General features: G+C 44.2%; 1 protein-coding gene across 1 annotated transcript; it reads left to right on the forward strand.

Annotated features, from left to right (window-relative positions):
* The first annotated feature begins 7,579 nt into the window (after positions 1 to 7,579).
* On the forward strand, positions 7,580 to 16,789 carry LOC146188961 (uncharacterized). Its single transcript, XM_084603189.1, has 3 exons — positions 7,580 to 8,061; positions 12,131 to 12,304; positions 16,470 to 16,789. The coding sequence occupies exons 1-3, from the start codon at positions 7,654 to 7,656 to the stop codon at positions 16,602 to 16,604; spliced, it is 717 nt and encodes a 238-aa protein (XP_084459315.1). The 5' UTR covers positions 7,580 to 7,653; the 3' UTR covers positions 16,605 to 16,789.
* Positions 16,790 to 18,094: the final 1,305 nt, after the last annotated feature.

The raw sequence follows: 18,094 nt of genomic DNA on the forward strand, positions 1-18,094 counted from the left end.
AAAAACGAGGTTTCTGAAGCATATTTAGCAAGCCGCTGCTGAGGGAGTGTTCCTGTATGTAGTGTTTTATTATTTTGAACTTACTGTTTTCAGGAATTTGAAGTGTTTGTAGGAACACTGTATTTTGCATTTGGGAACAGCCAAATCTGCTGCAAAGTTTGCACCAAATAATCATTTAACTCGATTGAGTACAAGAATAGCAGCTGTGTGGAGACGTTTGCAAAACAAAACATCGGCCACCTACTCAAAGTCACTATTTGCATTACCTACCATACTGGCGTATAAAGCCGCGGAATCGACGCTATAACGACTTCTCCATGATTTAAACACCTCAAACGAGCAATGCGAGACGAAAGTTTACAAAAACATTACACTACAATAAATGCTGGAAGTTTGACACTCGAAGGTGTTCATGCCTTTACAAGCAGTTTTGGGATATTCTTTCTTCCTATTGTTTGCGGACGCCCACACGTTCGTCTTTTCGCAACTGGCGTCTCTTCCAGTGATGCAGCTGGTGGTTTGATTTTTTTCTCAAATGTGTGAACAGTTCTTCAAAACGAATAGCTTTTACTTCCACTCTGGTGACGTCAGTTTCCTATAATCAATAGTCTAATCTCATGATGTAAATTCAGGGACACGAATGCTTCTGATGCGACAGCGGTGCCATTTCGGTGGCCCCACACGTGTCTCATAGAACAAAATCAGCTTTTCTATGCAGTGCTGCCTTAGATCTCGTCTTCTGTGGACACTTGGAGGGATATCTGAGCAAGCAGCTGGTCACGAGGCAATTCTCTTTCAAGGCCAATATATAAAGCTATGCATACCGTATCTTCTTGGAAAAATCGCCACTAACCGCCTTCCGAATGAATGAATGTTTTATATTGTGAGTCAGTTATTGAATAGTTACACATTAGCAAATATTTTAATTAGATAAGACAGGACTGTGTGACTCTTAATGTCTAACGGGCAAAAGCGTGGTCAAATGTAGTTCACAAGCCATACGCGGCTTTTATTTCCACGCGCTAATAACATCCTGAGGGCATTGTTTTCATAAACAAACAAAGGCCGATTTATGACATACACAATCCGGTCGTATTACTGACTGAGGTCCACCGTTATTGTTCTTGTCCCGCCTAACATCAGATATCCATGCGGGCTTGTAACTGTACCATGAGAATATGAAACCCTTTGAATCACTTTCAAAATGTCGCAGCCTTTTAATTCAGCCAAGGGGAAATTATCTTTGGTGGCGCGACGTGCTAAAGCGGTGAGTAACATCGGTTCTTTACTGATATAAACTCAGCTTGCAGCGGAAAGAACCTATCTCACTGGCTACATTCTAAAATGCGCCGCACATCAGTACGCAACATTAAATTAAGTGATAACCAGAATGTAGCACACTTGCCTGATCCATGTGCCTTATGATAGATTGCTCGAAGTGGGGCAACTCCTAAAATCGTTTGCAGTAGAACGTGGACCAGAGAGACCAGGGAACGTATTCTAAGTGCTGCAGCTGTAAGAATGGCGGAAAAAAATTCTCATACTGAACCAGACATTTGCGTTCAACCTAAACAATTCAAGCTGCATATTGCGCCTCTTTCCAAAACAAAGGGTGCCGTGAAATATAGAGGTAACTGTTGGGCGCAAGACTGAGGTAATGAGTCGCCAATAAGATAACTGGGTATTCGTGAGGCATTTTGAGAGCATTTGCACGCGGATTCGCCGATGCTTATAGATAAGGACACAAAGCAACGTTTGAGGTCATGCTACTTGTCGCAGCACTTCAATAGCATCATATCAGCAAGTTATCAGCGGACGCGGCCGTTGCTGTGTACGTAGAGCGAGGAAAGAGGCGAGACAGTTCTTTTTAAAACAATAACAATGCTGCCTACACTAAGAAAAAAGCTTCGAAACCCGTGACTGCTTAGCAACAGTGCATTCGGCCATACACATTGCTTGTACTGTTATTTTTTCTGCATCGACAAACTCCTCGGGTTGACATCGATCTCACAACAATTGTTCCTTCAATGTCTACTGGTAGTGTCCTGAGAGAGATGCTTGAGTGCTTCTTGACACCAAGGATGCTTCGATTATTGACAAGCCTATAGGCGGGACGCACCTTGTCGGAGCGTTTGAGTGCGTCTCAAGGTGGCCCTTATCCAACTACCTGTAAGGATTCATTTTTTGAACATTATTGCTCTTTTTGGTATTTTTTTCCGCCTTGAAGTGTATATGCCCGCGTGTGAGTTGCGCTTGCGTGCGTGTGTGTGGTAAGCGCAAAAATATTTTATCTAGACGCGGTTTTGTTTTTTACTTAAGAGAAATCATAGGCCTCGTAATAGCTTTTCTGCACTTCATTCTGTTATATGTATCAGACTGCCGCGGCCGTTGCGTATTACTTCGTAACAGAACACTACTATCATCTCCAAAGCAAAGCCAATGCTAGTGTCACTAGCCTGCGGGTGGCATTCTCTTGAGAATGTTTTATCGTTGTTGAAGTAACTCAGTGGGCGCGTCAGTAAGTCATGGTACAATTAACTAGCGGACGCAGCTCAGTTCAACATTTGTTTACCCTTTCTTTTCTCTATACATTGCGAAAACCCCCAATGTTTTTTTTTTTTTTTTTTTTTTTGCTACTCTCCGAGACCATGAAACTGAATAGCAAGCTGTGGGATCTTTATTTGACCGCAAAAGGACGATTAGTGACAATTTTTCTTTTCTTCGGCACAGCCACTTGCACTAAGATATTCGTCTTATCATCGCTCGCGATACATGCGACAAGTGCAGTCCCAGAGCTAAGATAAAGCCCATTGTGATTTTTTTTTTTTGAGTCTAGGTATATTAGCACCAGAATGTGAGGACCATTGGTACTGCTTCATTTACGCGATATAAACGCCCTGAATGAAATGAAATGGGCAGTTTCTTCCAAATAACTAGGTCTGGGAGCAGGAAACATTGGCCTCATTTCTTAAACGCGTGCGTACACTGTGCCTGGGCTCTTTTCTTTAAACGTGAAACTTGCATTTGTGGCGATGTGCTTTCCACTTCTATTGTTCCCATGAAGTAAACCGCCCGGTTTATGACCCGCATATAATTCATCACACAGTGTAGCGTGGGAGCATGCTGACGCATATTAACGCGATAACGTTAAGGAGACACATAGAGAACGCTAAGAAATATATATTTAATGGTTGCACTCAGTTGAGCAGCTGCCGCTGAAAGCTCATGCCCTTTTTTCACCCTTCTATTTGTCCTGTAATAAAAATTTAAAAAAAAAAACGTAAAATAAAACTCAGGGGCAGCTTCCACCCGCAGAGCTTTCTCGTTAATTAATTTTTATTTATTGCATATCCTGCGAAATAAAAAAAAACGTTGAACCCATAACCATTGGGTAGTCAAAGGTCTATTGTCAACGTAGGATACAGAAAAAAAGCAGCACGCGAACAAATGCAACAGCAAATATCATCCATAACAATACTGATGGATGGCTTGCATAGTTTATAGAAAAGGTGAACATAGTGACTGACTATCTTATCAGTCACAATATTCCCGAAAAAAGGAACGTCTATAAAGCAGGTAGGCACTTGCTTTATATTTAGTAGCAAATAATTCCAGCCTATGGGCTGAAACGTGGAGGCTAACCAAGAGGGTTCTACTTAAGTTGAGGACAACGCAGAGGGCTATGGAACGAAAAATGGTAGGGGTAATATTAAGAGATAGGAAGCGTGCAGAGTGGGTCAGAGAAATAACCTAAAGTAACTGACATCCTAGTGGAAATCAAGAAGAAGAAATGGGCATGGGCAGGACACGTAGTGCGAAGAGAGGATAACCGATTGTCGCTTAGGGTAACAAACTGGATTTCAACGGAAGGAAAGCGTAGCAGGGGACGGCAGAAAGTTAGGTGGTCAGATGAGGTTAAGTTCGCTGCGGTCAAGTGGATGCAGCTAGCACAGAACCGGGTTAACTGGAGAAATATGGGAGAGGCCTTCGCCCTGCAGTGGGTATAGTCAGGCTGATGATGATGATGATGATGAATCCGAAATAGGAGAGCCGTTCAATTATACTTCCCTTTTTTCCGTGCAGGTTCTCGCATATTTGAATCCGTACAAGAATTTAAGGGCACAACAAGAAGAGAATTATAGACATATATGCTGCATTGAGAGCTGCAAGAATGGGGAATAATTGTTACTGCGCGTACTTGTAGACGGACTGCACGTTGCAGGTAAGTCGTAAAGGTGCTTCTTCGTGACTCAATACGGCACTTAAGTTGACTTTGAATAATGCAAAAATAAAGAATCCATAGGATAGAATGTTCGAAACATTCGCGAGCCTTTAAAATATAAAGTGCGTGGATTCCAGGTTCGAACTAATATGAGTGATGTGTATTTCCCAATGCATGTCAGATTAAGTTTGGTTTGGTTCGTTTTATGGGGTTTAACATCCCAAAGCGACTCAGGTCATGAAAGACCCTGTAGTGATGGGCTCCGGAAGATTCAAAAGAAGCGCCTACATACCTGACCGGTTTAACCCAATTCGAGATCAATTAAGATCGACGCAGCTTGAAGAAAAATGGTTACGTAAAAAAGTGTTAACTGTTGACCAAAAAGGGCGCATGCCAAGTAAGTCTTCCGAAGTGAGCCAGTTATCTCCTAACATTTAAAAATATCATTCGCGAGTCTCGCGACAACAACGTGCGGCGGTCATTTAGGTGAGTTCTCCCTTTAGGCATTTCAAAGGAGCTGTAGCGTCAGTGAGAAGGAAATGATATTGGCTTGCCAAAGATCGTTGCCAAGAAGGCGGGGTGGCTCGACGGGAAGTGGAGAGCCCCACATCTGGCTCCCTTTCCCCTCATTCCTCAGCTGTTCAGCCGTGGCGGAATGCGATCGCGGTCTGTTCTTTTTCTTTGTTTCTATCTTGACTCTATGCTTGAGTAGAGTAAACATATGAAACCCGTTTTTAATCAACGGTATCTCTGGTGCTACATATGCTAGATTAAATATTTTGTGACAGGGTAGTAGAAGATTCTGTAAGTGCTGTCGGTTTTCTTTTCCTTCGGTGGACATCCTTCCAGTAAAAGTGAATTGTGTGCGATCAGTCTTTCGGTATGTGTAGCGTTTTTTAGAAAATGAAAGCAGAAGCAAAGCTTGGAAGACTGTAGTACATTTATGTAATTAATTAAAGCTACAGATGCCAAATACCAAAATAGCGGCGAGCGTCGATGTACTCAAGGGACGTGAAAACAGCTCGGATGTCTTAACAGTAAAACAAATGTTAAAAGTGGGTTAGAAACGCCGGATTTGAGCCGAATCAGATTTTAAAAAATTTAATATGAGTAACTAATGGTTAAGGTCACCGAAGAACCTACAATTTGGACAAAAATGACGAGGGACTTCAGCGCTAGACGTAAGTAGTGAAAGTCGAAAACCTTTGTACCATATTCTGGTACGCAACTGACATAATAAGGAATTAGCAATTAAGCAGTCATGAGTAATCAATAATTAGTAATTTAATGATTAGCATAATTAGTCTATAATTGGTAATTGATTAATTATATAGCAATTGATTATTGATTTGCACATGCATTCGCGCATACAGTGATGGTGCTCTGTGATTGTTCGAGACATCTATGACGTCCTCCACCTCGACCAATCACAACGGCGCAAAAACGGGACACATTTTGTCCACGGCAGCATGAGCCATAAAGGCTTTCGCCTTAAAACAAAGCGAATAAACCTCAATGCCGACGTCACATCCGGCGGAAAGACGTCGAGGAAGTGTGATATCTCGCAAAATGACTAAAAAGTACTGGAAATATGCACAGTTAAACAAAAAACGTCTAATTAAGCGCATTTAATACTTAACATCATCGAAGGGCCTCTAATTGGGGAAACGTTTGGTGCATAAAACGTGCACAAATGAAAACAACATAAGCAGAAAGGAAGCAAATGAGTGCAGAAGAAAACTAACGAAATCAAACGCGCCAAATGAATACAAAGAGTCGCATAAGGGTTTTTGCTTTAGCGCACTTAAGAAGTATCTAAGTGCCTCCAAGAGATTTTGTTGCCTGTTTTTACCATGACTTCGGTGCCCCTTTAAATAGACCCCGTTCTCTAAAAACATCCTGTCTACGCTGTCAACGTAATGTTTGCAGGCGCCGACACTGTCAATGTTGTGATAGAAACATCGGGGGCACGGATATGGCAGGCCCCGTGGCCAGGAGCTGATTGGTCGGCTGGTTGTGCGTAGTCACGAGAACATATGACATTGTAGGCTGAGGACCTCGGGGAGCTTTGGACGAGACAGCTGGCACGGATCCAGGTCAGAACAGAACGGCCAGCCACGGCTTCACGTGCCACCGCCAGCCGCTGTCTATTTTCTTCTTCCAGCAACCACGCGTTGGTATCGCTCCTGAGGCAGCCAGAGGAAGGCGCTACATCAACAGGAATTTCTAACATGGGCTTCTCCTTTGAGTTGTTCGCTCGCGGCGCAGGAACTTCTAACACGGGATTCTCATTTTAGCTGTTCGCTCGCGCCTCTCAGGCACGAGCGAACAGCTCGATGAAAGAGGGCCTTAAGTATATGTCGGGAAGTTTTACTCTTAATATCTCAATATCGCGTGGGCCGCAGACCATGCCAGAGTACAGATGCATCGGCCGCTGACTTCGACGCAATCGCCTTGCATATTTCACTAGTTAGAACGGCATAGTACTGCTTTATATTGCAGCACCGAGAAATGCAATATTTAATCAACTGTAGCAAGAAAACCGTTATTTTACTATTAACATGATAGCGTCAAAGGCCTGTTAAAATGCGGCGTTAGAGTAGTGGGTGAAAAATGACGAGCATGGCGGTGGATGTCGGCAGCTGGCAGTTGGCATGGCCGAGCACTGCCACGACATTACATTTGGCAGGCGCTGCCAACTCAGACATGGTTAACAATAAATTGTTCCCCTGATGCGCAGTCATGGATTAATTTCTCTGCAGCCCCGGAATCGTGTTTTAAGAAAAAGCCTGATAGCAAAAACAAAATGCATATTTGAAGGCTCAAAATTCAAGTCTCGATAAGAACTTGTGCAGTACTCTATTCAGTAGTATTACAGCCTCGATGGAGATAAATAGCTTGGGATTTAAAAATGGGGTAAGAAATCGGCGATAGGTTGGAATGCATGGCGGTGCAGCACGCAACAGCGAAATCAATTCAAGACTTAACGCACTGCTGAACGGCTGAAACAGTTAAAAGAACAAAGGATTCTCTAACCTGGAAATTGTAAGCAAAAGTGGACCCGACTAGCCATTGTTCATTTTCTTGTGCAAGTTGAATTATTGACCAGATAGGACAGAATCCGAATAGATCTGGAACTACTGCGGTTCTGAAAACATCAAATCTGATCTTGTTTTTCAAACTGCAAAACATTTCAGTGGACTCGTAACCGATAAAACTGTGCACACAAATCTTCAAATGCGGCACATATTTTTTTCACCGTTTGTAGAACCGATTCCTAACAATATTTTAGACACAATGGGCATGCAATTGTTTGCCACTTTAACACTTCTCTATCTCACGTTTGCAGGCTTAAACTTCGACAAAAGGGTGAAGGAGGCGATGGTGTGTGACATACACATTTCGAAGCAGCTCACCTCAGTACACCCAGGATGGATAGTAGCGGAAACGAGAAGAATGCATTCGCTGAAAGTAGCACCAAAACATCCACAAGTGAGGAGAGAAAGTGGTCATCGTTTTGGCAATCTGCTAAGCAGATTGTGGCTGAGGTGACCAAAAGCCTGGGCGGGCGTGGCGAAACCTGCGAAGAAGCGGTGGTGAATCCCCTCTGCGAAGTGTTTCTGGTATTCAGTCAGGTCATTGGAGTGCCTCGAGCAGCGACTTGCTCAGCAGCCTCGAGTTCGGAGACGATGCAACGTTCGTTCATGCACTGGAAAGTACTGATTATGTTCTCCAGCGGTCAGTCGTGCGTTTACGAAGCAGTTCAAAAGAATAACGTGCTTACAGGTCGTTGCGAGTTGTCCAAAGGAACGTCATCCGATGAAGATAAGGTGACAATGGTAAGATTAGTTGTTTTTTACCCTCATAATGAACACATATCATTTATTGCACCTTACTATCTATATCCTTTAAGGAAACGACGCAAAATAATGTGTTTTCATTATGCAGTACTTTCCAAAATATAGGAGAGTTGTTTACAAGGACATACAATCTGAACAGAACTACCATCACAATAAGAATTTGCTAGTCCAATCTTTCGCTGTAAGTGCGGAGTTGGCCTATTAGGTAGTGAGTGAAAAACCCTGCTTGGGCAGACTTACCGCGGAATTTTCATGTACTCCAAACATTCATGTTAAACCTAATTTTTTGCGTGAAACGGGTGTTTAAAACATGGTTTGTAACACAAAATGTAGACAAACTTTTCACCTGATATAAGTTAAATACATTATTTCTCTGAGAGAATTCCGAGAATTGCAGGCGAATTTCAAATTCACGAACTTTATGTTGCGAGCCACACACGCGACCGACTAGCCACGATAGATAGGTATGTACTGCAAGAGGAAGAGGGGTTGTTAATATTTGTATCGTGTGGTATTTTGCGAAAAGTGGTACCATACGGCTATATTCTACCGTGTCTGAAATTATAAAGTTACAATTATGACAGTAGCCATTAGCCTAGTAGAAAGATGCGTGTTGCCGTTTCATGTCTTCATTGCTTGACGCTGCATAGTGTCCCCACCATGCGGTGGCCACCCTAGCCCGCAAGATAATATGTACGCAGCAAACTTGTCAGATGGATACTGAGCAGTATAAATTGCACGTTGCTCGATTCATTTCGCGCAGATGAGACTGCTTGCGAGATCTGTTAAAGTATGTTGCTCCAGCGTTCTCCTGTCTAAACATGGAATTGCCGTACGAACTGTGCGTCTTTGTTGCACTTGTGACTTTGGAAGCACACCAGGCGGTCACAGACCGCTATCGGATCATGTCGTTAAGGTAGAGACTGTGTGTCCTCTATTTTTATCGCGCTCAAAGTGTTCACAGTAACCACTAACGTAGCATGCAAAATTAAAAACTCAAGGCTACCACGCTAGCATAAGAACTTCTAAAACAATAAGAATAAAGGCGACCTTTTTCAAGGTAGTTCCTGATGCCTGTCAATCACTGGGTTTAAGGGATCAACAATTTGAACCAAGACACATTTTCACACAAGCAAAGAAAATAACGCTGTTTTCTTTTTTTTTTGTAGATTCTATGGTATACCCTGTTTTGCACTGACAGGATATTTATGGTTCGGTTTAGATTATTATTTCCATGCGTGAACGAAAGTTGTGTTTATAGCCTGAGTGTTGTGAGTTGTGATTTTTAGTCTGACCTTAACAAATAGTTTTAATGCAATTCCGTAAAAAAAAGACGTAGGCCTAAATACTAACAGATATGGTGACAACCATGTACGACGGAAGATATATATCTTAAAGATGACAACTGAGGCGGAAGATGCCAGCAAGCTGTCCATTTAAACTGCAGGTGAAGGGACTTCCTTCCTGAGTACACATGGCCACATTTTAGACATACTGCTTTGCAAGATTTCACTGATACTATAGTTATCTTTCCAATGACCGCCAATTCATTTTTACTTTTGTGCTTTGAACACGCTCGGTCTCTAAATTAAAGTCAGGCCAAAATTAAATGGCATCATCGCTATGAGGAAGACATATGTTACCTGTATACCTTAAACTGCAGTGCACAGCTAGGCTGATTCAAGCTTCTTGGTAAAGGCACTACCGATAAATCTACGTATAAGTGCGACACACCCAAGCGGAGTCCACAGCCAAGCAAGAATCTCGTCGGCTGACGTTGTGTCGGACTCCTAACTGCCTCGCCAAATCGTGACGTTAAAGTGAACATATTCAGCACTGGTAATTAAATTCAAACATTGCGTTTCCGCGATATAATCGATCGCACAGCGTTACACAAACGGCTGATTTCAGTGCAAAAGGTCTTCGCATAGTCAGACCCAAACACGAATAGTGTGGCTTGGAAATTCCGAGCCGAGAAGAAACAAATTACAGGATTTCTTAGGTTCGCTTAAGACATTGAGACCGCCCTGTGTTGGCCTCTGTGCGGCGTGTGCTGCGGTATTTTTAATTTTCCAAGAGGCGAATGCCTTACCTTTTTCCTGTCTTCAACCTCTATCTTGCGAGTTTGTGTACTTGTTATACATTCATTTTCTTGTTCTCGTTTTTTATCGGCATGTCAGTTCAGTTCAGTCGTTCAGTCGTGTTCGACTCTTCGTGACCCTATGGACCATGTCACGCCACGCTTTCCGGTCTCTCACTATCTTCCCAACATCACATAACTTCATCTGCAGTGCCTCGAGGATGCCATCTAACCATCGCGTTCGCTGCCTACCCCTTCTCCGGCGACCCTCAACCTTTCTCAACATCAAATCTTTCTCCAGCGACTCCTCTCTTCTCATCAGATGACCAAAGTAGCTGAGCTTTAACTTTAGAATTTGACCCTCCAATGAGCAGTCAGGGTTTATGGTCGACAACATCGACTGATTTGATCTTCTGACAGTCCAAGGAACTCTCAAGAGTCTTCGCCAGCACCACAATTCAAACGCGTCAATTCTTCGGCGGTCAGCCTTCTTCACAGTCCAACTCTCGCATCCATACATCACAACTGGAAAGACCATAGCACGAGTTATACGGATCTTGGTTGGCAGACTAATGTCTCTACTCTTTACTAGGCGGTCAAGGCTAACCATTGCTCGCTTTCCCAGAAGCAGGCGTCTCCTAATTTCATGGCCGCAGTCTCCTTCCGAGGTAATCTTGGAGCCCAAGAAGAGAAAATCTGTCACAGCTTCCACTTCTTGTAGCTTGATGCTCCAGGACTTGATAGGGCAAGACGCCATGATCTTTGTCTTTTTAATGTTCAGTTTAAGCCCAAACTTCTCACTCTCTTCTTGTACGCGCATCAGAAGTCTCTTGAGTTCCACTTCACTTTCTGCCATTAAAGTGGTATCATCCGCATATCTAAGGTTGTTGATACGTTTTCCAGCAATCTTCACTCCAGCTGAAGACTCGTCCAGACCGGCTTCCTCATGATGCACTCTGCATATAGGTTAAATAGGCAGGGCGACAGTATGCAGCCTTGCCTCACTCCTTTCTGAATCGGAAACCAATCAGTAAGACCTTGCCCAGTTCTGACTGTGGCCTCTTGTCCTTCGTACAAGTTCCTGAGGAGACAGATGAGGTGAATTGGAACTCCCATCCCTTGGAGAGCTTGCCACATTCTGCTGTGATCTACGCAGTCAAACGCTTACGCATAATCAATTGACATGCGCGACTGAACTCATTTACACATGGCAATACGGGGCTGTTTATTTAGACTAGGCCTGTTTAACCGAACTGGGAAATTGTCGACGTCAGAACCTATTTGACGTCTCATGAGTATATCTCGGCGACACGTCTCACGGAATTTACCGAACACATCTCGCGAAGGTGAGATTCTGACCATAAACCTAGAAAAGCTTTCGCCTTAGAAGCTGTATAGCGAAACGAATTCCAATTCAAGAACTCATGGGAAGCGAATACTATTGCCTATTGCCACTGCCGATCGCCCCGTAGCTGTTAAATACTCTCGCGCTGTGCATTGCACGTCATCTCGTTCATCAACTTCCATCTCTACGCAAAAGTTTGCTCACATTCTACTTGATTTCTTTGCGTTAAAACTCTATTTTTGTATCTCAGATTAACCTTTACCTGCAATGCCGAACTACAGCTTGATTTGTTTTTCTGCATAAAAATACTCCTGCATACTCATAATTTGTCCTCAAAAGAATACCTTTCAGTAAGGTAAAAATACTGCATATAAAATCTAGCGTTGTATCATGGTGCGCAGTTGGTCGCCGCAGTTTCCGTTGTCTCTCTTCTCCTGACTACAATTTTCGGCCAAATTCCACTTTCAACGCAAATGTCATAAAGCTGCATAGAGTCTGCACCCGGCTGCTCACCTTAATTTTCGGACTTAGAACAAAGGTTACAAGAACAAACAACCAAGAAGTTTTCTTCACACAAGCAGTATGACTCAGAGACCTGCTGACTACAATCGGTTTTTTTCCAGATCTCTCTTGGAGAGTTTGACATTCCACACTCAGCGATATACGAAGCCTTCCTAAGCATGGATACAGACCCAGACTACCACCCGGTGCTCAATAACTGTCAGACATGGGTCGTAAATTTACTGGAGAAGGTAGGGATCACGATTCCAAAGGAGCTACGAACGTTTGCACAGCAGGTAAGTATTTCTGCCTGAAAAGGGGTTTTCATATCATGCGCCCTATAAGTCACTCACGCAACGTGACTATACGCGAGTACGTGGATCGTTATGTTCTCCTGAAGATGCAGCAGATGGCGTCCGGTACTGAAATTTTGAAAGGAACCAAAGTCAGGCAGTTACAAGCCATAGCATAAGTTAGCCTTGCGATTGTTGCGTCACAACACGTAAGACATTGCCCCTTTCGAATGAAAATTAAATCGCAAAGTTTTGTTTCGTGGTTGGTTTATAAAGCTTACATTCGTAAAGAAACTCAGCCTATGAGGAACGTCGTAATAGAGACTTTCAAAAATTTGGATCGACTGAACTTCATTAAATTGACTGAAACCGTATACTACATTGGCACCGTACTTTTCTGCTGCACCAAAAACCGTCCACCGCCACCGAGAATGTAATGCGCCCTGAAACTATCAGTCAAGACCCCAACGCTCCTGAACTGCAGCACTAGGATTCAAAGATTTTCAAGCAGAATTTTATCAGTAAACAAACCCCCACAATAACGGCTTGAGAGGCTAGTTGGTGCATCATCGTATTTAGATATCTGAATACGATGATGCACCATTGATCAGATATGTGATATCTGATGATATCACATATCTGAAAACCCCCACAACCCCACAACTGTGAACCAAAGCGATAAGCATAGTCTTCTAGCCACTGTTACCTATGAACTACAGGTCAATATCGTGGAAGAATTTTTGAAGGTGAGATGCCTGTCTCTATATTAACAGTTCTGACGGGGGTTACAAATGTGCTGCATCGACCCGAACGGCTAATTGACCTACCTCTTTATGTTGCGACCAGGACAGCACTAGCGATAATTCACCTGATCCAGAACACACGTCTCTCAAGAACAGCGTAGACCACGCATGTTAGAGATGTCTAGGCATGGTGAAGGTGAAGGGTGGTGAACGGAAGCGTGGCCTTGTGCCAGGTTGGATCCCTGGTGCCGCCGGGTATCCACCAGTTTTTCAATGGGCACAAGTTATTCCCCGGCCTGGCGCACGGCTCTTATAGGGCGAAATGCTTGCTAAAGGGGTCATGGCTCAAATTGTTGCACCAATGGGACAATGATTCGTTCCCCCGTCGGACAACCATAAGTCCGCCTCGCGCGGCAGAAGCCCTTATGTGGCCTTTTTACCGTTGCCGTGGCCGAACGATTAAGCGTCCGCCTCGGCATTGGGAGGCCATGGGTTCGACTCTCCGCGCGTCCGGCATGTGCCCTCACTGCTGGGCGTATCGAGTGCCGGCCGCGCGCTAACCCGACGCGTTATCGCGGGTAGATGATTGTCCGCTACGCGAGACGCCGGATTCCTCAAGCGGACCTCCTCTGGAAGGGAGGAGGACTAATCGTTTCCCGATAGCGGAACGGATCACTGCTACATCGGAGCAACTATTTGGGACCTATGACCCCTTTCCCAAACATTTCACACCAAATAGCCGAGCACCGGGCCAGGGGAAAGCTCGTACCCATTGAAAACCCGGTGGGTACCCACCGGCACCAGGGATCGAACCAGGTTACGGGTGGGTCAAAACTTCCCAGGCCGCAGGTTTTGCTTAAGATAAGCATATTGTGACACGTGAGATCTTATTAAAGCCCTAAATGATCTTAGAGGATAGAGTAATGCTTATTTTACCCTCAACATGTATTTTGAGATTTGGGGCCATCGTAGCTTCCTGACTATACTACTCAGAAGCAACCCCTGTGGCAACCACATCACACGCTTTCTCACATCGACAGCACGTACTCGCGACAACTCCAAACACATTCGTTTCCATCTCATCAATTTGCCCACATATTTCACCCCACGGACTTCCCACCATACTGCACCACATGCAACGCCACCCTACCCACCCTCTACCATTACTTATCGGAATGCCCACATCCCATCCGCGTTCCTCCCGTCAAACACCCCACCCCCTCCTCCTGGGAGGCTGCCCTTCTAGCCACGCAACCTGCAGATTAGTTGCGGCTGGTCGAGCGGGCTAAGCTAGAAGGAACAGCCAGAGGGCTCCTGGACTAAGAGGTCCTCCTGGGAGTGTTTACATTTTTTTTAATAAAGTATTTTACTCCTTCTCCTCCTGTGGCCTGGGAACTTTTGACCCCCCCCCCCTCTGTACCTCCAGAATATGAGGCGGATGCTCTACCACCGAAGCCCAAATAGTTGCGCCGATGTGGCGGTGATCCATACCGCTATCGGACAACAATACGTCCGCCTGGCGCGGCTAAAGCCCAATATGTGGCCCTTTTTAAACCGGGTCTGTGGCCCGTATGCCAGAGTATATGAGGAGCTTCTTCCCAGGCGCTCCCCCTGATAAAACCGCTCGCCAGGTCGGGGAAGCATGTACCCATTTTTACCGGCTGGGTGGCTGGCGGTGGGGATTGAACCTCGGAGCCTCACACCTCCCGCAGCCGAGACGAACGACCAAACCACAGGGGCACGGCTCTACCACAAGGATGGTGAATGGTGACTGTTCCCGACCCTACGGGGCTGGAACTGATAGGTCAACGCCGCTTGCAGCGGGGACTGGCCTGCCACCGAATTTGTATCTGTTGTATGCCGGCATTGCACCCGCCACCGCTTTGGTGGTGGACGACGGAAGTTGCGATGCGCGTCTTTCTCTCCGTCTTCTTTTTCTTTTTTCTCTACTTTCGTTCTTTTGCCCGCACGAGGCAGCGGAGGTGGCTCAGATAAAGAGCCAGTAGCAGGACCGTGCATTTCCTTTTCCTCCTTCTTACAGCCTTAACAACGATAGGTCATGCGTTGTCGGGTTGCCTGCTGACAAAGAGATCTTAAATAATCTAGCTCTGCTTCCCTGAGAAATGGTTTTGTGTGACGACGCTAATGATGCTAGAGAAACCTGTGCTTCGTGTGTAAGATTTCCAGCCACCTCTTTCTTTAGGACGCATACACGTGGGAAGGTGTACCAACAGAATCCATGCATAAACTGTGCTGCACCAGTACGTCAAGAATACAGTGAGGGTGACTAATATTCAAGTGTGCTACTATCACTGGCAAAAGGTTGTACAAACTGCTAATCCTTTCTCATATAGGCTATTCATGCTCACACTTGCAATATTTGGCAACAATGACAGCAAATAAGAATTGGTAAAGATTGTGATTATTATTATATTATGCATTTCCACAAACAGTGAAACTTATTCCTAAAGCGTCATGTTTAGTTGCAGTAAACAAATAATGTGTATTGTGGTCTCTAAAAATGTGGAAGCGTTTTTTTTTTGTAAACTGTGTGTCGGTATATTTGATAGACTGTTTACTAAACAAAGTTGTATACAATGTGCCGTAAAAATGTAGAATTCTGCCAAACATTCACACTGGCTTGGCTTTTCATGCATTTCCCTCAATACCTTTACGACTATTCATAAAAGTGAGAATGAGCAGCATTACAGTCAAATCGTGATGCAGAAAGATCTCCTTCAACCTGCAAGTATATCTACCACAACAGCGGAACATTGTAACATGCAATAAATGCTGGGGAGGAGTCACAAAGTGACAGAAGCTGGAAAAAATAGAAAGACGTCTGAATTGCTTTTCCCGCCCCTCAAATTATTCCCGCGCTAAACATCATTTTGTACACTTTACATGCTTTGATATCGATTCTGCTCAAAAGTAGCTTTAAAAGTTTTTCATTTAAACAGAACTCTAAAGTCAACAAAGAAAAATTTACCTCCGCAAGTTTTCAAAACTTTAAATAAAACAAAACAAATGAGGTCAATAAATACAGATACATTCAGCTGAAAAATATGTTACCAGTTAAGGGATTCGATGTGAGTTTTGTATTCTCTAGAGAGAGATTACGGCTTCTCAGTGTTCTTGGCATAGTCACGTAGGTGCGGGAGGGAAAGAAGACTTTGTGGCCCGTATTCTCGCTGTGTTCCGCTAGGTGCCTCAAGTTGTGGAGGGTTGCACGCTACGTGATATTAAAAATGCTTCTATCTTGTTATTAGTCCATCGTAATGTTTGCGGAAGTGAGCAGAAATGCTTACGAAGGACTTTATAGATAACCTGCAACGCCGGCTGTAAACACAACCCTTGATGATGTTTTTGATTTTGGCCACGAATAGTGCGAACATTTTCTTCACCCGGTGTTCCAAATATCGCAGATTCAAAGCCTCTTCAGCACTGGTGACAGGAGCAAAACATTTGATTTCATCGCTGAAACGGTCAGCCTTGCTGTGCAACGCTCCAGCCGCAAAAGTTCTTGGTGGCCATGGAAGAAACGAAATGCCGAAACGTGATGGATGTGGCCTATTTATCCAGTGTGTTCTGCATTTGTGTTTCTGGAGAAAATAATTCTGCTGACGAGTGGTAATTTTGAAAACAACAATGTACCGTTCTTTCCAGCGTTAAAAACCGCAAATAAATAAACACTAGTCTTTTTACATTCTCGTCGGTTACAGAAAATGACGTTAATTAGTCCGCATTTAATGCTCCTGTGATTGCATCCATCGAAGCAGGCACACTAAATACATTTCGCCCTTTCTAAACAATAAATTTGCTTTAAGTCTCTCCTGAATATTTTACTACAAATGTACCAGGAAAGAAGTGAGGGCTACATTGTTAAATTTGTTTTCGACGCACACACCATTGTCCAGAGATTACAGGGGTGCAGCACTGACGCTGCTAATTAAATTGTAGTATACTGTGGTTGGTAATTCGAAGTGAATATTGAGATGTTCCAGCTCTGCGGTTTCGCCACACGGACTCTCTCGAAGGCAGTGAGCTGGTAACCATTTTGTGCGGTGCGGATGAGTGGAGTGGATTGAAGCGTGAAGACAGCAGTCATAATATGTTATCGCTTCTCTATCATGTGCGAACCAGTGAACGTTCGAAAAAATTAAGGGGGCACTGAAACTCTGCCATAAAAACGTTAACTTTTCATACGCAGTAAAGCAGCTTTCTCACTTTTTATCTTTATGTTTGCATATATTTTCTAATATGGCCTGCTCAGCGATTACGTCAGCTGTAAGCTCGAACGCGGCTTCTTAAATAATTCCGAGAGCACTGTGGAATCTACACTGCAGTAATGCGAAAGCCTAATAGTTGCGGTTGCACATGGTGCATCACGTTTGCTCTCATTATCATTATCAACTAAATGTACAGTCATTATGATTGCTAATGTGATCATTGTCCTTATGACTAATTGCAGCTTCATTGCCATCAATACTATCATCCTCAATGAAGACAAGGATAATTATGACGTGCGTTTCACGATCCCGTGCGTCGCGCAGTTGGTTAAAACATTCGGCTCGGATTTCAAGGGATGGAGGTAAGATTCCCCGTGGAGACAGAATTTCTTTATTTTTAACTCTCTTTCTTCCTCATGGTAAACAAGGAGAATCAGATTTAGTTTAGTTTATAGGATTTAATGTCCCAGAGCAACTCATGCATGAGAGTCGCCGTAGTGGAGGTCTGGGGAAATTTCGACCACTTAGGGTTCTTTAACGTGCGCTGACAACGCACAGCACAGGTGTGCCTTGCTTTTCGCCTTCCTCGAAAAGCGGCTGCCCCGAGCGCGATTTGATCCCGCAGCTTCGGGCACAGTACTCGAGCGCCCTAACCACTGTACCACCCCGGCGGATGTGCTCTTAACGATCCGGAGTGTGTAGCAGTTGGTTAAAGTGCTCGGCTGGGGATCCAAAGAGTGTTTTCGAACAAGAGTGTGTTGCGAAGCGACAGAGAGATTGCACGAGAGGTTCTCAACGGAGGCAGGCTGCCGCCCTGCTCT

This window comes from Amblyomma maculatum, chromosome 5 (assembly GCF_055883805.1).
Source record: "Amblyomma maculatum isolate TAMU_Amacu chromosome 5, ASM5588380v1, whole genome shotgun sequence".
NCBI lineage: Eukaryota > Metazoa > Arthropoda > Arachnida > Ixodida > Ixodidae > Amblyomma > Amblyomma maculatum.

Coding starts and splice junctions, on each gene's coding strand:
- LOC146188961 (XM_084603189.1), top strand. CDS start 7,654: ATGGATAGTAGCGGAAACGAGAAGAATGCATTCGCTGAAAGTAGCACC. Junction 8,062..12,130: donor ATGAAGATAAGGTGACAATG/GTAAGATTAGTT, acceptor GTTTTTTTCCAG/ATCTCTCTTGGAGAGTTTGA. Junction 12,305..16,469: donor TACGAACGTTTGCACAGCAG/GTAAGTATTTCT, acceptor CAAATATCGCAG/ATTCAAAGCCTCTTCAGCAC.